This window comes from Sylvia atricapilla, chromosome 23 (assembly GCF_009819655.1).
Source record: "Sylvia atricapilla isolate bSylAtr1 chromosome 23, bSylAtr1.pri, whole genome shotgun sequence".
In the NCBI taxonomy this organism is placed as follows: domain Eukaryota; kingdom Metazoa; phylum Chordata; class Aves; order Passeriformes; family Sylviidae; genus Sylvia; species Sylvia atricapilla.
The window spans coordinates 7,365,229-7,381,452 of record NC_089162.1 but is presented as its reverse complement, the minus strand read 5'-3'; the positions used below and the strand labels follow the sequence as shown (position 1 = coordinate 7,381,452).

At 48.9% G+C, this 16,224-nt stretch overlaps 2 protein-coding genes across 4 annotated transcripts in view; one reads left to right on the top strand and one right to left on the bottom strand.

Moving 5' to 3' along the window:
* The first annotated feature begins 59 nt into the window (after positions 1-59).
* Positions 60-6,373, top strand: CXCR5 (C-X-C motif chemokine receptor 5). Its single transcript, XM_066334652.1, has 2 exons — positions 60-181; positions 5,278-6,373. The coding sequence occupies exons 1-2, from the start codon at positions 143-145 to the stop codon at positions 6,352-6,354; spliced, it is 1,116 nt and encodes a 371-aa protein (XP_066190749.1). The 5' UTR covers positions 60-142; the 3' UTR covers positions 6,355-6,373.
* Positions 6,374-9,676: 3,303 nt separating this feature from the next.
* The window catches only part of BCL9L (BCL9 like), a 47,633-nt gene continuing 41,085 nt past the window's right edge, over positions 9,677-16,224 (bottom strand). For 2 of the 3 annotated variants that reach the window (XM_066334788.1, XM_066334790.1), the window contains 2 exons: positions 15,537-15,797; positions 9,677-14,288 (listed from right to left, as the gene is read on the bottom strand). In XM_066334788.1, the coding sequence (XP_066190885.1) occupies positions 13,129-14,288; positions 15,537-15,797 (1,421 nt within the window). In that variant the 3' untranslated portion in view covers positions 9,677-13,128. The remainder of the gene's footprint in view (positions 14,289-15,536; positions 15,798-16,224) is intronic. The other variant, XM_066334789.1, reaches the window with a different exon arrangement.

Below are 16,224 nucleotides of genomic sequence, written 5' to 3'. Positions count from 1 at the left end.
GACTCTCTATGCCTTGAGCTCATTTGCCTTGCAAATACTGTATTGTTATAGTTTGTCTCTCCCTACTTACTTAAATGATTAACTCCACCCCAGAAAAGAACTTTAGTAGAAAATTTCTGGAGGAGAGACAGATCCTCAAACCATGGGGCCTGTCAGCTACTCATCAGAGACCTATGACTTGGTGAGTTGGGCCTGGCTTTGCTTGATAACAGGGGTGGCAGGTAGAGCTGGGGTGGGCTGAAAGGCCAGATTTCTGGCCATCAGTCTTCTAAGTCTTCTGTTGGCAGAGGAGGCTCAACAGGAGGGTTGAACCGTTTCTTATGCCAGTGTAATCAGTCCTTGCCTCCCTTAAGTCCAGACTTGATCACAACTACAAGGCTGTTGCTTGCAGAGAGCCAGTGTAGTGTGGCTACAGCCACTGTGATCCAGGATGCTGGATATTCCGTTCGGGAAAGCTGCCTAGCTAGTGGGACCTGTACTGGCAAGCACTAAGCTTGGGTACTGTCCTTGCATGAGGAACACAGACCAGAGTCTCTGCAAAGGACAAGGTGACTCGCTGGGAGAGCAGGGCTCCAGCAGTCCCACCGTGTGCTGCCGGCCTCTCCCAGCCTCTGCTCCCTGCTGCCCTGCTGTCTGCACAGCCGTTAGCACAACATGGGCATAAAACACTTATTCTGAGCCAGGCACCTTTTGCACCAGCCTTTAGTGGTATAAATGACTGTGTACACAGTGTTCAAAGCCCTGTACACATTATCTGGTCTCCTTACACAACTGGAATACCCAAGCAAAACCAGTCTTCTCTCTTTGTGTGTGAAAACCCTTTGGCATGACCACCATGCTTGCTTGCTTGCTTCACATACAGGTTTCCATATGTACAGGCTCCCCATACACTCTGCTGAAAGGGGAATATGCAGTATATTTACAAGAAGGGAATTTTAAGAGTGGAATATAAATTGCAAATACTTCTTCTAACAGAGAGTGAGGACTCTAGGTATTCTACCTCATAGTTCTCTTCCCAGCCTTTACAACTGAAAAAGAGCAACTGCACCTTTTAGAGTATGTTGTGCTATCCAACAGGAAGGACGCAGCAGCATTATCATTACCCTGGTTTTCAAATACTGCATCTCAGAATTTAATTTTTTTTTTTTACTACAGTGACTCCCTTGCAGCAGACCTCAGGATTAGTTATTCCAAAAAGAGAAATGTTGGATTCAAATGTTACCAAATTTTCTGTTCCTCCTTTTTTTCCTACACACCAAGGAAGAGCAAGGAGATGGGGGAGCAAGCCCTACCCTCCTTATTTATTTTCTGATTCATCCAGTATAAAACTCCTTTGCAAATTGTGGTCATTCCTTTAAAACTTTTTTTGGAGAAGACACTTCTTTCCCTGACCTCTGTTGAAGTTCAGTGGCAGTGCTAAAATTTACTAAGAGGTTAAAACCAAACTCAGACCTTTTTCACATCTCCTTTTCTTTGCATACAAAACTTTCCATAATCCTTAGCTTAGTAATTTTATCTCTGCTGTGAATTCTTTTGCATCATAAAGGAGACCCCATGTGATGGGGAGGAGGAGGGTTGAGGAGAAGGGAACCCAGCTGATTTTAGGACTAAACGCCCACAGTCAGATGCCACAGTAGGAAGAGTTTTAGACCTTTTCTCAGACTTCTGCAGCTGGGAGTTTGACATGTTGTTTCCCACCTCTGTCTCCTGGCAGCTTCCCAGATTTGGCTCCCTCCCTGGAACAGGGAGGCTGCAGATATCACATGAGCATCACTGTTTGCTTTGGTGGTGCCATATGTTGCTTTACTTACATTCAGTGCTTGTAGCAGCAACCTACCCACAGAGATTTAAAAAAAAAAGGCCTCCAGAGTGTCTTGTCAAAGTGGCAACACAAACCCTGCCTTGTACAGAGAGGATTGTTTGATCAATTGAGCAATTATGGAAGGAAAAATGATGAAAATGTTTGCACCAAAAGGGCATTTATCTCAGTATCACACAGTGAATACAGTGATGGCCTCAGCCTAAATTTTGATACCATATGAGACCATTTGACTCTGTAACCTTGAAGAAAAGTACCATGCCCAAAATGATAACCCCGTTTCTCAATAGCAAAATGCTTTGCCTGCTAACCTTCCTCAGCTGCAGAGTGGACAACCACAAACAGTTGCAGAAGAACCACTGAGATCTTCACCAGGTTCCCTGAGGTTCCTCGGGCCAGTTTTCATTGCAGTGGGACCAACATGACTCGAGAGCATAAAGGCATCTACACTGCAGTAATATGGTATTTCCACAGGCCTTGGTCTTATTCCTGGATTTCCCTGATTCAGCCCCTGGAGAAGTCATGAGCAGAAGCTTTGTCAGTAGATTGTACTGATGGGGACAATTACAGTTCTAAGGTTTTGGGAATGAAATGTGCTGCTCCCAGCCCTGGCATTTACTAGAAGGGAATGATTCACATGAAAAATCCATAAGAGTGCACAAGCTACTTCACTTCTGCAGCCAAATATTTTGATTGCTGACAGTTGTGGGGAACTGAGAAAAACAGCTGACACATGGAGACCAGAATAAATCTGTGAGGCAGGTTATAGGGGTAAAGGGATCCCTGAACAGAAGGCACACAGGAATGGCTTTCCCAGGCATGCACTTTTCTGCTGTATTACAGAGACACCACTTTTTCTCCCACCCCCCAGATCTGCTGCAATTGTCATACAGGAGACCTGTACAAAGGTCCTTCTGCGTGCACACTGTTGACTTATCCCATCCCAGATCAAGGGGACTTCCAGTCCTAGAATTGCAGCAGAGTCCTCAGAAGCTTCAGCTTGTCATATTCAGTGCATCTTCTGCAGCTCTGGTCCTTGCCCTTCCTGTCTCAGCCCAGACTCTGATTTTTCATCCTCTTTTATTTGTCTCCAACTCATCTCTGTTCGCTCCTACCCGCATGTGCTGCTCTGCTCTGCTCAGAGATGCACAGCTCCACACATGCTTCCCCTACCCACAGTGAGTGGTTTACAGAAAGAGCCCTCCCTACCTGCTGCCTATGAGCAATCAGATGGTGTCTGATAGTGGCACTCAGCCTCTGCAATTCCAGCTCCAAATACAAGACGATGCTGGAAACTGGTCAGCAGCCAAACCCGCTGAACATTGCCCAAGCTGCCTGTCCACTGCCATCTGTGGTGCTGGCACAGCTCCAAGAGAGGACTCACACTCCAGCCAGCAAACCCAGCCATTTTCCATAATTTCATTTTTCCCTTCAAAGCTGGAATTGTCCAACCTCTTCCCAGTGAAATTTCCCATTCCAGCATTTAATCTGTTTGGGGTTTTCAGCACAGTCACCTGCACAGCCCAAGCAGCCTGGTTTGGTCACTACCCCAAATTGCAAAGGTTTTTAGGTTGTTTTGGTTTTTTTCTCAGAGAGGTTCAAGGATCTTGCCTTGTTCAACACATCACAGATTTCTGTGTGTGTTGGTAACTCCTCATGAAAGGTCTGGGTACAGAGTAGGCAGGAAATACTTTTAAGCTGGGGAGGAAAATAACTGGGAGGGATTTCTTAAGGCTTTTGTCTTTAGCAGCAAGCTCTGATTTCCAAAATCATATCCTAAACCAGAAAAAATAAAAGTTCTTTGGTAATACAAACTGCTTCTCACCAAAGGCTTGCAGCCCCATAGTTACATCAGCAAGAGCTGGGCAGAGTTATTTCACACTTTTCCCAACGACTCATTCACCCTCCTACCAGGCACTGCTTGGGGTCTGCCTGCACCCAGCTGTCTGCTGTACGAGTTTGGTAATGCTCCATAAGCTTATGTCCCATCAGCATGCCCGGGTTCCTCTTGGAACTATGCAGGTGGTTTCAGCAGCAGAGGAGTTTAGATAAGCCCTGCCGCTGTCAAGTGACCTCTTTAACTCCCACAGTCATGTGCAGAGGCACCCGGTGCATTACCCAGGGAAAGCTGCCTGAGAGAGAAGAAACATAAATCACTCTTTCCTAGCTAGGCACAAGAACAAGACTCCAGGCTGGTCACGGTAATTTTGCTTAGTAGCCCATTAGGTGAGCAAAAACCCCCCAAATCAGGTCTAAAACTGTGTAAAGCAGGGCTGGTATTTTTAGACAGGAACTCTGGCTGATGAGGGAAGGTGCAGCAGGTGCAAATGGCTGCAGCTGGCAGTGAAAGGTATGAAAGCATTAGTAGAGACTTCCGCTGTGGTCAACACTGAAGTTTCAGCACAGGTCTCCAGAGAGGGTGTGGGTGGGGCACCTCAGGATGACTGCTGCTGAGCTCTTTCCAGTTGTCACAAACATTCAGTTTGCCACAAGCCTCCTCCACTGCTTTTTGTGCAAGGCCAGCTGAAGCATGACCACCATCCAGGGAGCTCATCCTGAGCAGAACTCCAGCTTCCCAGCACTTGAGATTTGCCCATAGCTTCAGCCCAAACACAGGCTGGTCAAGAAGATACAGCAAGCCAAGGGTGAATCACATCTGCAGCAGCTCTATTGCACTTCCCTTACTGCATATAAGCTTGGGGTCTGAGTGCTGTTTTCCCTTCCCTTTCCTCTCTGACTGCAATTAATTCAGAACTGAAAGGCTTATCAACAGAACAGATCTCTCTCTCTACCATCTATTCCTGTAGCTATAGCACCATAGCGCCTCAGCGGCTTTCCTTCCATTGTGTTGAACACTTGCCCCACACCTTCCTCTGAGTGTGTGAGAAGTGATCTCAAAGGACAGCTGCTGCTGACCCCACCTCACCTTGCTCTGTAATAGGCAGCTCTCAGGCCTCTGAGGAGGAGAAGGGAAGGTTCACAGAATTTGAGGTACAGATGTGCTGTGTGGTGAATCCTACCACCTTTATATCAGGCAGCAGACAGGACAGAAGTGGTCCATATCAAAAATGGGTGGGAAAAATTGGGGAAGCTGGTAGAGGAGGGTTCCATTCTATGTGAGAAAGCAAAATTCAACAGCAGGTAACTTGGCAAGAACTAGAAGATGGAACTGATCATCTGATTGGACACCAAAACATCCCCAAATACCCCAGTTAAAGATTACAGACGAAGCAGCCCTCACTGTCACAGGTGGAGAAAACCATCTCCACCTGCTGCTGCACCTCCTGGCAGTGGAGGCGCCTCCAATGTCATCACACTGCAGACAGCATCTCCTCCTGATGCAGGTGGGCTGCAGGACATGGGGGTGCTCTGCTCTGGATCTGCCAGGTGTAGCTGAAGGACTGTGTTCTTGTGTCCAGAAACTCTCCTCCATTAACAAGACTTTATCTGTTCCCCAGAGCCAGGTGGAGCTGAGTGGTTACTATGAAGCTGAGAATACCACCCCTTCTTTGGAGGGCTACTTCTGCTTCAACCCAGCCTCATCTGTGGTTGGCAACCAGGGAGACCCCTTCAGAAAAGTCTTCATGCCCCTCATCTATCTGCTGATGTTTGTGTTGGGGACTCTGGGCAATGCTCTGGTCCTGGTCATTTTAGAGAGGTTCAAGCGGTCTCGCACCACCACAGAAAACTTCCTTTTCCACCTCACCCTGGCCAACCTGGCACTGCTGCTCACCTTCCCATTCAGTGTGGTGGAGAGCTTGGCTGGGTGGGTATTTGGTAAGTTCCTCTGCAAAATACTCAGTGCTGTCCACAAGATCAATTTCTACTGCAGTAGCATGCTGCTGGGGTGCATTGCGGTGGACCGTTACCTGGCCATTGTCTATGCAATCCACACCTACCGCAAACGCAGAGCTCGCTCCATCCACCTCACCTGCACGGCTGTCTGGCTCTGCTCATTGCTTCTGACTTTACCCGATCTCATCTTCATGGAAGTCTGGACAGACGACACCAACCGCAGCATTTGCTATTTTCCAGAGGTTGGGATTGATGGAAACAATGCGTGGCTGGCAACCCGCTTCCTCTACCACACCGTGGGCTTCTTTGTGCCTCTGCTGGTCATGTTTTACTGCTACATGGCCATCATCCGGGCACTGTGTCAGTCCCAGCGCCTGCAGAGGCAAAAAGCTGTCCGTGTGGCCATCCTGGTCACAGGCATCTTCCTCCTCTGCTGGAGCCCATACCACATCGTCATCTTCCTGAACACACTTACCAAGTTAGAAACCTTCACCAAGAACTGCCTCCTGGAAGACCAGCTGGACACAGCCATCATGGTGACAGAGGCCATTGGCTTCACACACTGCTGCCTCAACCCCATCCTCTATGCCTTTATTGGGGTTAAGTTCCGTAACGACTTCTTCCGGATCCTGCAGGAGCTTGGCTGCATAAGCCAGGAGACCCTGCAGGAGATCCTGGAGGTGACAAGGAAGGGTAGTGGGATAGAGTCTGACAACACCACCTCCATCTCCACTTTCTAGCTGGGAAAGGCTGCCTGCAGGGCAGAACTGACCTGGGTGTTTCCTTCCCAATGGCACACTTGCTGTGGTCTCAGTTACAAGTTTCACAAGCATCCCAACTTTCTTCACTCCTCAGGAAACAGGTCCAATAGCCACCAAACACTCAAATAGCATCAGACACCTTGCTTGGCTCTTCCTGGTTCTCATACTTGTAGAGATCCACCTGGCAGTTGTTGGTGAAAGCTGGATGTCTGATGGTCACTCTTGTGGGGCTGGATGAGCTCGATTGGCTTAAACCTGACATTCCCACCTCTCCCTCAAAAAACTGACTGTGGGCATCTTGTGCACAAAGCCAGACACAGGACTGGGGTGCCAGGGTTAAGGAAAAAAGTGCAGCCAAGTAAGTGAGTCATGTCAGTAAGCAGGTCTCCATTTCACTAGCTCAGGTTGGTACAGACATGCTCAAAGGAAGCCGTGGGACTCACAGCAACTGGAGAGATGCAGGAAGGACTGATGGGGGCTCCAAAGCTCAATCCAATAGTATGGGCATACAGTGCTGGACACTCTTTGACTGCAACACTGTCCTCCTGCTGTGTGACATTTCTCCAGCCAGCCACAACACATTCATCTTCACAACACGGTTTGTTCCAGGAGGCCCTCCCACAGACTGAAAGATTTGACTGTCACAGACTCCTTTCCTGACAGCAGTTGCATACTTCCCCACTCGTTTGATCTGTTTTATTGCTGTTATGATCTCCTGTGTGCGGCTGCTGAACTGAATGCCTGACTATGCAAAAGTTTTCCTTTAAGGAAGAACACCATCTGATGAGAGGACTTCTGTCTTGTGACTGCACACAGGGGAGAGAAACCACACAGCTTTGCAAGGCTGATGGTATAACTTCTTTTTTTTTTTTTTCTTTTTTTTTTTTTTTTTTTTTTTTTTTGGTAGCTAGTTGTATGGCTATTTATGGGTTCTGAGAGCAAGGAGACTCACTGCTCCAGAGTAAGGGAAAGAGCTCATTTGCATAATTTCTCTTTGTTTTTAGCAAGGCTAGATGAAATGTGGAATTTTGCTTTGCACTATGCTTTCTGATAGTTTTCTTCCATCTGCACCTACAGGGCTTTCAGAGATTAAGTGCATCCAGGTGTACAGAGGACAAACCTGAGCAGTGATCTTGCCCTGAACAGCAAGTATACAGAAACTGTTCAGATCAGGGCAGCTTGATGATAATTTGGTTCAAAATAAGAGCAGCAGCTTTCCCCATCATTAATTCTTACACTGCAAATGGGTGTGTGGGGAAACCTCAGCAGACTCAAGACTGCCTGCTGCTGCCTAGGAGATCTTGTCACAGTTTAACATGGCAGTGGGCCCACAACACCACTCCATGACATTTCTGTTCCTAAAGAGTGCTGTAGCCTGAACTGTAGAAAAGCCATACATATCAAAGCCACATGAGCACAACCCTCCTCACAAGCACACTTTAAAATCTGCTCTACCCTTCACCTCACATTTTAAGCAATGTCGAAACAATGTTAGTTCTCCCGTGGCAGCAGGAATTTTGTGCTAACCTCACTTCTGAAGGTCATCCCAGTAGCAGAGAGCTCGTTCCCGGGTGAACTTCGTGGTACTTAAGGGCGCTGTTGAAAAGACCAGCCATTATGTTAGGGGCCACATGACCTCAGCCCGACTCAGGCAGAGATCTCAATAGCTTGATCTCACATTGTGACTTGAGGAGACAACTCACCTAGTTTATACTAGTCCACCATTTCCTGTAGAACCACATCTTCAAAGATGAAACTTTGAAGTAATGGCAACTGTGGTTGTTCAGGCACAGATGTGCAGCAGAGAAGGGCAAGTCTCTTAAGCCTGTACTTGTGCTCTTCATGGTTGTTGCAGTGAGAAAACCCATTGCAGATGCATTGTAAACACCTCCCCAGCAGGTTATGGTGACAACTGTGTTTCTACATGAAAATGTTATTGAAAAAAATAATAATCAAAGTGTAAAATTCTTACAGTGATCACAAAGTAAAAAGAAAATCTGCACTCAAATGAGAGTGAACAGACTACACATCTATTGTTACTATAGCTTTTAGCACTGGTATGTACAAACCTTTAGGAAGTTTTGAGGTAAGCTGTAATAAACAGGTAAATAAAACACCATCTTCTCATGTATAGTGCTTGTAAGCAGTTGTCTGTAACAGTGTCACTTCATTCAGGGAAGATGCATAAGAGAGCAAACACTAAGTGGGCAGATGGCACCTTTCTCACAAGCTCTGCTTAAAGAGCTCAGAGGAGCACCTTGCTCAAATTCCCCTTCACCAGTGCTGCAAAAGACTGCTGTGTTCAGAGTCAATCCAGACCTACATTACCTCTCTGCTTTACAGAGCCTCTACCACTAACTGCAGCGCCTCCTGCCCCAGTTTTAAAGCAGCTGCTAATCTGACTGGAAAGCTGCCCTTACACCTACACTTGGCTCAGACAGACTGGAAATGACTTGGCTCAGAGCTGGTAGACCTCCTCCAAAAAGTTGCTATTGTTCCTCCTGCAGCTTTCTGCAGCCAGCCTGCTGAATGGCGACGAGAAGAAAGCAAGAGGAACTTTCCTTCACTGCAGAGGAAGCTCTGCTTTCCACTCAGCAAACTCCTTGCTGTCTCCTCAGGTTTGCATGGCTGTCACAACACCTCGCCCCAGAGTGGGCTTCCTTGCTAAATACTCACCCTGCTGAAGCCATCCCTGCAGCCCTCGGGCAGACCTTAAGCCTCCCCTGTGGAGCTCTGCTCAGCCCCTATCTACAGCTGCTAAGTGAGGCAGATGCACTGTGCCCACCCAGCCACCGGGAAGGGGGACTGAGCCAAGGGGAGCTCCAAGGTGGCTCTTGCAGAAAGCAGGGAGATGGTGTGTGGGAAAGCAATGTCACCACCATCCGCAGTGCACCCTCTGCACCCTCAGTCCTGGATTGTGGTCTGCAAACAAGGCTCCAGCAGACAAACCAGAGGAAGCCCTGGTCTCTGATGAAGGCAACTCCCAAGATGGGAACACAAAGACCCTCACAACAGCACACTGCTCTGCATTTCCTGCAGGGCAACCAAGTCTCCCAGGAGACAGAGCTGGGGTTCCAGCAGAGCATCCTGCTACACACACACAGTGATCACAGGGCCATGGCAGGCAGTGGAGCATGCACGGGTGAGTGCAAGTAAGGGAATGCATGAATGAACATGTGCCTGGGAGTGCTGCAGAGAAGGGGTTTTCCCCAATGCCCACACAATCCTTCCAGCACCTTTCACACTCTCTGTCTCTGCTGCAGTCCTGTGGAAAATCACGTGGAAGAAGACAGGCACAGGGTCAGGTCTTGAAATTTGTCTTTTTAATAAAAAGGCACCTATAAAACAGGTCAATACATTACAGGCAGCACAGATACCCAAAAACAAGCCTAAAAATTGTTTCAAATAAAAACCAATAAGATGTCTTCACATATTGTATTTATATATTTATATTTATATATATATTTATATAATGGTACAAAATGACTGGGGAAGTTTCTTCATGGGATGACAGAGAACAGGTCAGTCAACTTTACCTCAATGTGAAAGCTAATTCCAGGTGTGTGATTATCCGACATACTGAAAGATGCAGATTTCCAGCATTCACATTTTGGAACTGGAAAAACATGGCAAAGTCACGGCTAAAAGATGGACAAACCTTCTACTGTGATTACGTGGAGTCAGTACACAGAACTCAAGGTGAGGAGCCAAGCAATAAACTACAAGACACAAGACTAGACAAAGGTCATGGCAGCGGGCGACCAGCTGATGGCAAACCTTGCCCGGGTCTAACAAGAACTGGCTGTCATTGAGCCTCCAAAGGAACTCCTGCCACATTGCTGTTCAGACATGGTTGGGAGCAGCACCTAGGGCACAGGGGTGTGAGGCAGCATTTCTTCTCCCCATTGTTCAGCCTTCACAGTAGTAGTGGCAGGGCTTACTCCAGGGCAGTGGAATTTTGCAGAGCACTAACTGCTGCTCCAGAGTCCTCAGCTCTGACCTAGCATCAGGATTTCCCTTTTGTATCCTGGGCTGATGAGTCAAAAGGCTTAGCTTCTTATTTGTCACCAAAGGACAGGTCTTCCTCCTGTTGCCAGGCAGAAATAGCTTTGCACAGCCATGTTCCTGTGAGTGCTCAGCACCAGTCTCCTGAGCACTGCACAGCATGTGCCACAAGCCTGCAGGCTCCTGCTGATACAGGGACAATGTGCTGCTGATAAGAGTGAGGACTGCAAGCCCCAGGCAACTTCTGTGTAGGGCTGGGCAAAAGGGACAACAGGGAAAGTACAAACACATGGAGATCTCAACCAGGCTAAACCAACAGCTATCTACAGGCAAACAAAAAAACCCTTTCATATAGAAAATGTTATGGCTTCAAATTAGCCAAGACTTGCTGGTGGGTGATGAGCAAAGTTTGGGACTGTAATTGGTATTTGGATGTTTAGGAGAAGCTACCAAACACCCTGAAGTGCAGCCAAGAGAATTTACAGCCTTTCAGGCAAGTCAAACTTAGAAACAGCTACATCTGTTTGAGCCACATCCTCCTGCATGAAATACACATTGAAAGGATCAAGAATCCAATCAGCTAACATGTCAGGTCCAAAGCCTGAGCTGAAGATTATTCTTCTCATCCAACTGCCATGGCAGGAAGGAGAACGTGTCGTGATTGTTCCTGTTTTACCACTTTAAAAACATCTTACTTGCTCACATTGTACACAACAAACCCAAAGCAGGAGACTAGAGCAAGATCCTTCCTTAGATCCAAACCCATGCTTCTCACCTAGCACTGTTCACTACAAAATGCTCCAAAGCTTCAATGTATTCCTAATGGGACTTTATGATTCCATCTTCTCTCAGACTGGATCAAGACAGCTGCTGGGCTGACATTTCAGCATCAACCAGCCTTTCCAAACAGCTTGCAATCTGACAGAAAGTGTTGCTGTTCACTCACTACTTGGCAATCTCCCTTTCCAAAGCCCCCTCCTCCCTGCAACAGCAAGTTGGGGAAGGTGAGGTCTATTATAAGAGAGGTAGTGTGTTAAGCCTGGCTCTGCAGAAATAATCCTCCAAGCAGTGTTACTTCAGAAATTGTGTGCCCCAAGTTCACCACTAGATGCTGGAATTGCAAGTCTCCAGAGAGGTCCGGAGATACTGTGACGTGTGCAGAAACGTGCGTGCATCACACCACATGCCTCTCTGTGAAAAAACATGGGAAAGACCATCAGGGCTGCATGCAGGAAGACCTTATGGAGTACAGGATGGAGAGGGTGGAGTGCATCCAGAAAAGCCAGAGTTGTCCAAATGGCATGCTTCTGCCAGCCTAGGAATGAGAGACTGCAACTCAACTTTGGCCTCTTCTGTCTGAAGGATGGCCACGCTGCCAACACTGAATGCTGAGGCAGAGTATTGCACTCAGGGACAGGTTCTCTTCAAGGGCTGGACCTCTCCTATGCCACAGGGCAGGGCTGCTGCCAGTAGCTCAGGTTATGATGGAGTGAACACTGCCTGAAAAACTCTACAGATGAAGGACTGACAAGCACAAGGAAAATCTGGGAAAGCATTCAGTGGCAGGGGAGCATGACAGTGGTGAAGGTTAATGGATGGGAAATAGACTGGTGTAGGAAGGCTCCAGAAGATCAGGGTTCCCAGCTAGCCTCTCCTGGAAGCATTGGAATGCATCACTTCACTCACCTCAAAGCCCATCTGCTCCTACACACCACAACACCTTGCCTACAGGAGACACAGCATGAAGGGAAGAGAAGGGAGTAGAGGTGACAGAGCTGGTCAGCATGTTACCATCTGTGAAGCCCAAATTCTTGATGCTTCTCCACCTGAACGACCAGCATCCTTCCCATCCCAGACACAGCAGCTTCTCCAGAGAGCAGCAACAGCTGCATCCTGTAAAGCTGTAACCTCTGCCCTACTAGACGAGCACCTCTCCAGCAGCATTTTACTGGGGCTACACCTCGCCACCTCCCCGCCTCCAATGGCCCTTGGTCAGTGGTTATGTTTGTGTACTCGGCATAGTATTATTCATGTATCCAAGGGACCTGAGATCTGCATGACACTGCACCACCCCCTCTCCCACACATGCAAAACCATTCAGATGTGTGAACAACACAGGTCTGACAGAGTCATTCTACAATGGGATCTCTCAACATCCTGTGCACCCTGGGGATCCTCCTGCCTCCCTCAAGGAGAGATTTCAATCCTTGTACACTGTTTAGCATGTTTTTTTCTTTCTTGTTTTAAAACATGTTTTGAGGCTTCTATTAAAACACAGAAATACAGAACAATTAAAAACCAGCACAAATTTTGCCTTTCCCAGCGACCTATTTACAGCTAGTTCCAAAAACCCTCTTGCACATTTTGGTTGCTTAAAAAGGAAGGACAATTTAAAAAAAAATGGGGGAAAAGGGCAAGAAAAACACTTGACGGAATAAAACCATAAGTGAAAATTTTACAAACTGCCACAAGGTCTGGATGTCCCTGGTCACCATGCAGGGTTCAAAGTAACAGCCCCACTCCCCGCCTCTGCACCCTCCCCTTCCCCAAAAAAGAAAGGAAAAAGAAACCCAATTCACATCAAGTTTACTGCACATCTGGTTGGCTGTGTAGAGGCGAATCCAATATGAAAAGCACCCCACATGGTGTCCTCCACCGGCATTGGCCCTCAACCCGCCCCACAGAAAGGTTTAAAAATGTTTGTAGGGGCAGCCCCATTCCCTCCCCAGCCCTGAGCGCCAGTCAGGGTTAAAAAGGCAAGTTCGCCATGTTCCCAGGCCCGGGGATGTAACTCATCTGGCTGTCCAGGGAGACACTCCTCTGCCTCATCTGGTGCGTGACCATGAGGTTCTGCTGAGGCGGGGGCCCCATGAGAGAGCCCTGAGGTGACATCATATGCCCTGTCTGGGCATACATCTCCCCCGACACAGACATGCTTCTCTGCTTGGCCTGCATCAGCATGAAATTCTGCTGGGCCATCAGGCTCTGCTGTGGAGACATCATGCCCTGGTGCATGCTGTTGCCCATCATGCCTTGCTGGGGCGGTATGCCTGTCCTGCCCAGCATGGGCACTTGTCCAGGATGGCACATGGGCATGCTGAGTCCCCTCTGCACACCCTGCTGCCCGGGGAGGCTGGGAGCATTCATACCTGGACGCACGGGGGGCTGCTCAGCCATCATGTTCTGCAGGTTCATGAGGTGGAGGTTGGAAGGCTGAGATTTGGGTGCCTGGCTGTCGCTCTTGGGGAAATACTGCAAGGTGCTGCTTGGCTTCTCTGACGGGATGATCCTGGACAGGTCAAACTCTGGGATCCCCGTGGGTGTGGGGCGGATGACCTCGCTGAGCTCGGGGTCGTTCAGCACTGACGCCACCCCAGGAAGCACAGGTGGGTAGGGGTCACCAATCCGAGGAGGGATGTTCTTGCCCATCATGTGCTGCTGAGGGGGCATCTGGCCAGGCTGCTGGGAGGGAAGGTCCTCAGGTGGCAAGGGCATCCCTGGTGGGTAATGCTGCTGCATCCCAGGGCCACCTGCTGCACTGGGGGCCATGGGCACACCTCCAGCAGGGGATGGCATGGCATTGTGGGGCTGCTGCATGCGGGGGAACACGAGCTGGTTAGAAGGAATCATCTGTGAACTGTTGGGCACAGGGCCACACTGCTGGCTCAACGAGTCCTGGGGACCTGGGGGCAGCATCATGGGGTTCTGGGGGGGCACGCCTGCCCCTGGCCCACTCGGATGCATAGGAATGTTGGAGCCCAGAGGGTTTGGGGAGGACATCATGGAGGTGGGGGGTGGTTCATGGGAAAGGGGCTGCTGACCAGGCAGGTTCATTCCCATGGGGCTCTGAGAGGATCCAGGCCCCACAGAGTTCAAGTGCAGTTGATTTGGCTGATTCCCCGTCACGCCTAAGGACAGGAAAAAGAGAGAAGAGTTAACCCTTCCCACACACCTTTCAGAGTTGCAAAATCCACATCCTGAAAGCCTGCCAAGCAGTCCTGCTCAGAATGCCCTGAGCATGGAGCATGATGCTTAGTAAGCAGCTCCAAAATGGGCTTACAAAGCCCCATCATCAGGAAAAAGTGTCTCCAACTCCAGGTCCCCAAGCCCACAGGCACCAGAGGGCTCTTCCAACTTCATCCAGTCCCATGCTAGATTTGTAATTTCTTACATTCCCCTGATTTTAGTCCTGGCTGTTTCGGTGTGTGCTCTACACCATGGTCTCGTCATCAGGGCTCTCAGCTGCCTGAAAGGCAGCAAGGAGTGACCCTTCACCACTGCCTGCCACAGGGTTTGCCACCCACCAGGCTCCAGTAACCACATAACCTTGGGTGCTGAGGAGGAAAAAAGCAGAAGAGTCAGCAGCCTGACACAGGTGCTGTCTGGGCGGGAAGGCCTGTGCCCATCAGAAAAGCAGAGCAGCCATCAGTGCCTGCAGAGGCAGTCAATGCATTTGCATGCCTGCGGTCAACTGAAGTGACTGCTCAGTGGTGAAAGAGTCAAAAAGTTGATTTTTAATTCTCTAAACTGCCAAAAATATTTATCAGACAGCTTTAGACCCCTAAATCAAGTGGCAGAGTCTGTTGGAATTCCCCTTTGAGCTGGTCACCACGTGACAAAAAATACTCATTTGCCTAGGTATCCTCATCAGTGCCACTAGTTAGTAGAGCATATCTGGCCTACTGAAATCACAACTGTGCTACAACACAGCCTTGCCTGTTCAGGCACTTGGGCTCCACTCAAAACTCCAGACTCCCAAGCCTCATTCAGAGCATCCCTGCCCCACTGCACAGGAACACAAGAGTTCTAAGCAGCAGACCTCTGCCCGCACGTCCTGGATGTGAGAAAACTCCATGAGCCATGAAAACTATACATCTACATGGGTAAAGGTAAAAAACTTCCAGGTCTTATGGAAGAAGGACTCCTCAAGCCAGACCAGCTCATGTCCTTCCACCCAAGCCAGAAGCTGATGGACAGCCTGGGCAGAGGGCAGGGAAGTGCACAGACTGTTACAAACAAGGGCAAATTTAAGCTATGTGATGTGGCAGTCATGAGGAGATCAGAGTTTCTAGTACCTCCTCCACCTGCTGCCTCAGGTCCACTGGCAGCCACAAGACAGTCTGACCCCTTGCAAGCCCACCTCCTGAAGTAGATACCTGACATACTTCCAGGTGGGAGCATAGGCCTGTCTGGCAGCAGCTCATCATCAGAGGTGGCAATGGTTTTGATGGCATTGTGGTAAAGTGGTGTGGAGCTGGGCATGGCATACTTGGACATCTGGGACATCATCAGTGATAGGGGGTTCTGGGAAGGGGATGGATCTGGAGAGGAAGTAAAAGGTATGCTTGGATTCATGGTGCTAGAGGTGTTGCTGGCTGGTGCAGAAGAGCTGCTCCGAGGCCCAGAAGGGAGAGAACCTGCAAGCAAGAGAGATCAACTTAATATTGTTCACACACTGTGCCTTCCTCCCACCAGTGAGCAACACTGTTACCTCCTGACAGTAGTGACCAGAGGAGGCTGCAAAGCACAGAGCTGGCACAGCCCCGCACTCTCTGGACTCTGAGAAGGCTCATGCAGAGACCTGCTCCAGAGCAGTGACAAACTTCCACTTCAACCTGTCCCTGGCTGCCCAGCACAGATACAGCATTTGCTGCCTGTCTCACAGATCTACCTGAAAAGACCCTGTTTGGACTTCAAGGAAAAAATACTTGCTCTGTGATATGCAGGGCCAGGCACAGGAACACGTGTTTTCCTGCTCCAGAGAGAGCTCCTAGGCTGGAGAGAAACCCTGTCCACACACTCACCAAAACTAAGCATAGACATGCACTTGCATACAAAACACCC

Coding starts and splice junctions, on each gene's coding strand:
- CXCR5 (XM_066334652.1), top strand. CDS start 143: ATGGGGCCTGTCAGCTACTCATCAGAGACCTATGACTTG. Junction 182..5,277: donor CATCAGAGACCTATGACTTG/GTGAGTTGGGCC, acceptor TCTGTTCCCCAG/AGCCAGGTGGAGCTGAGTGG.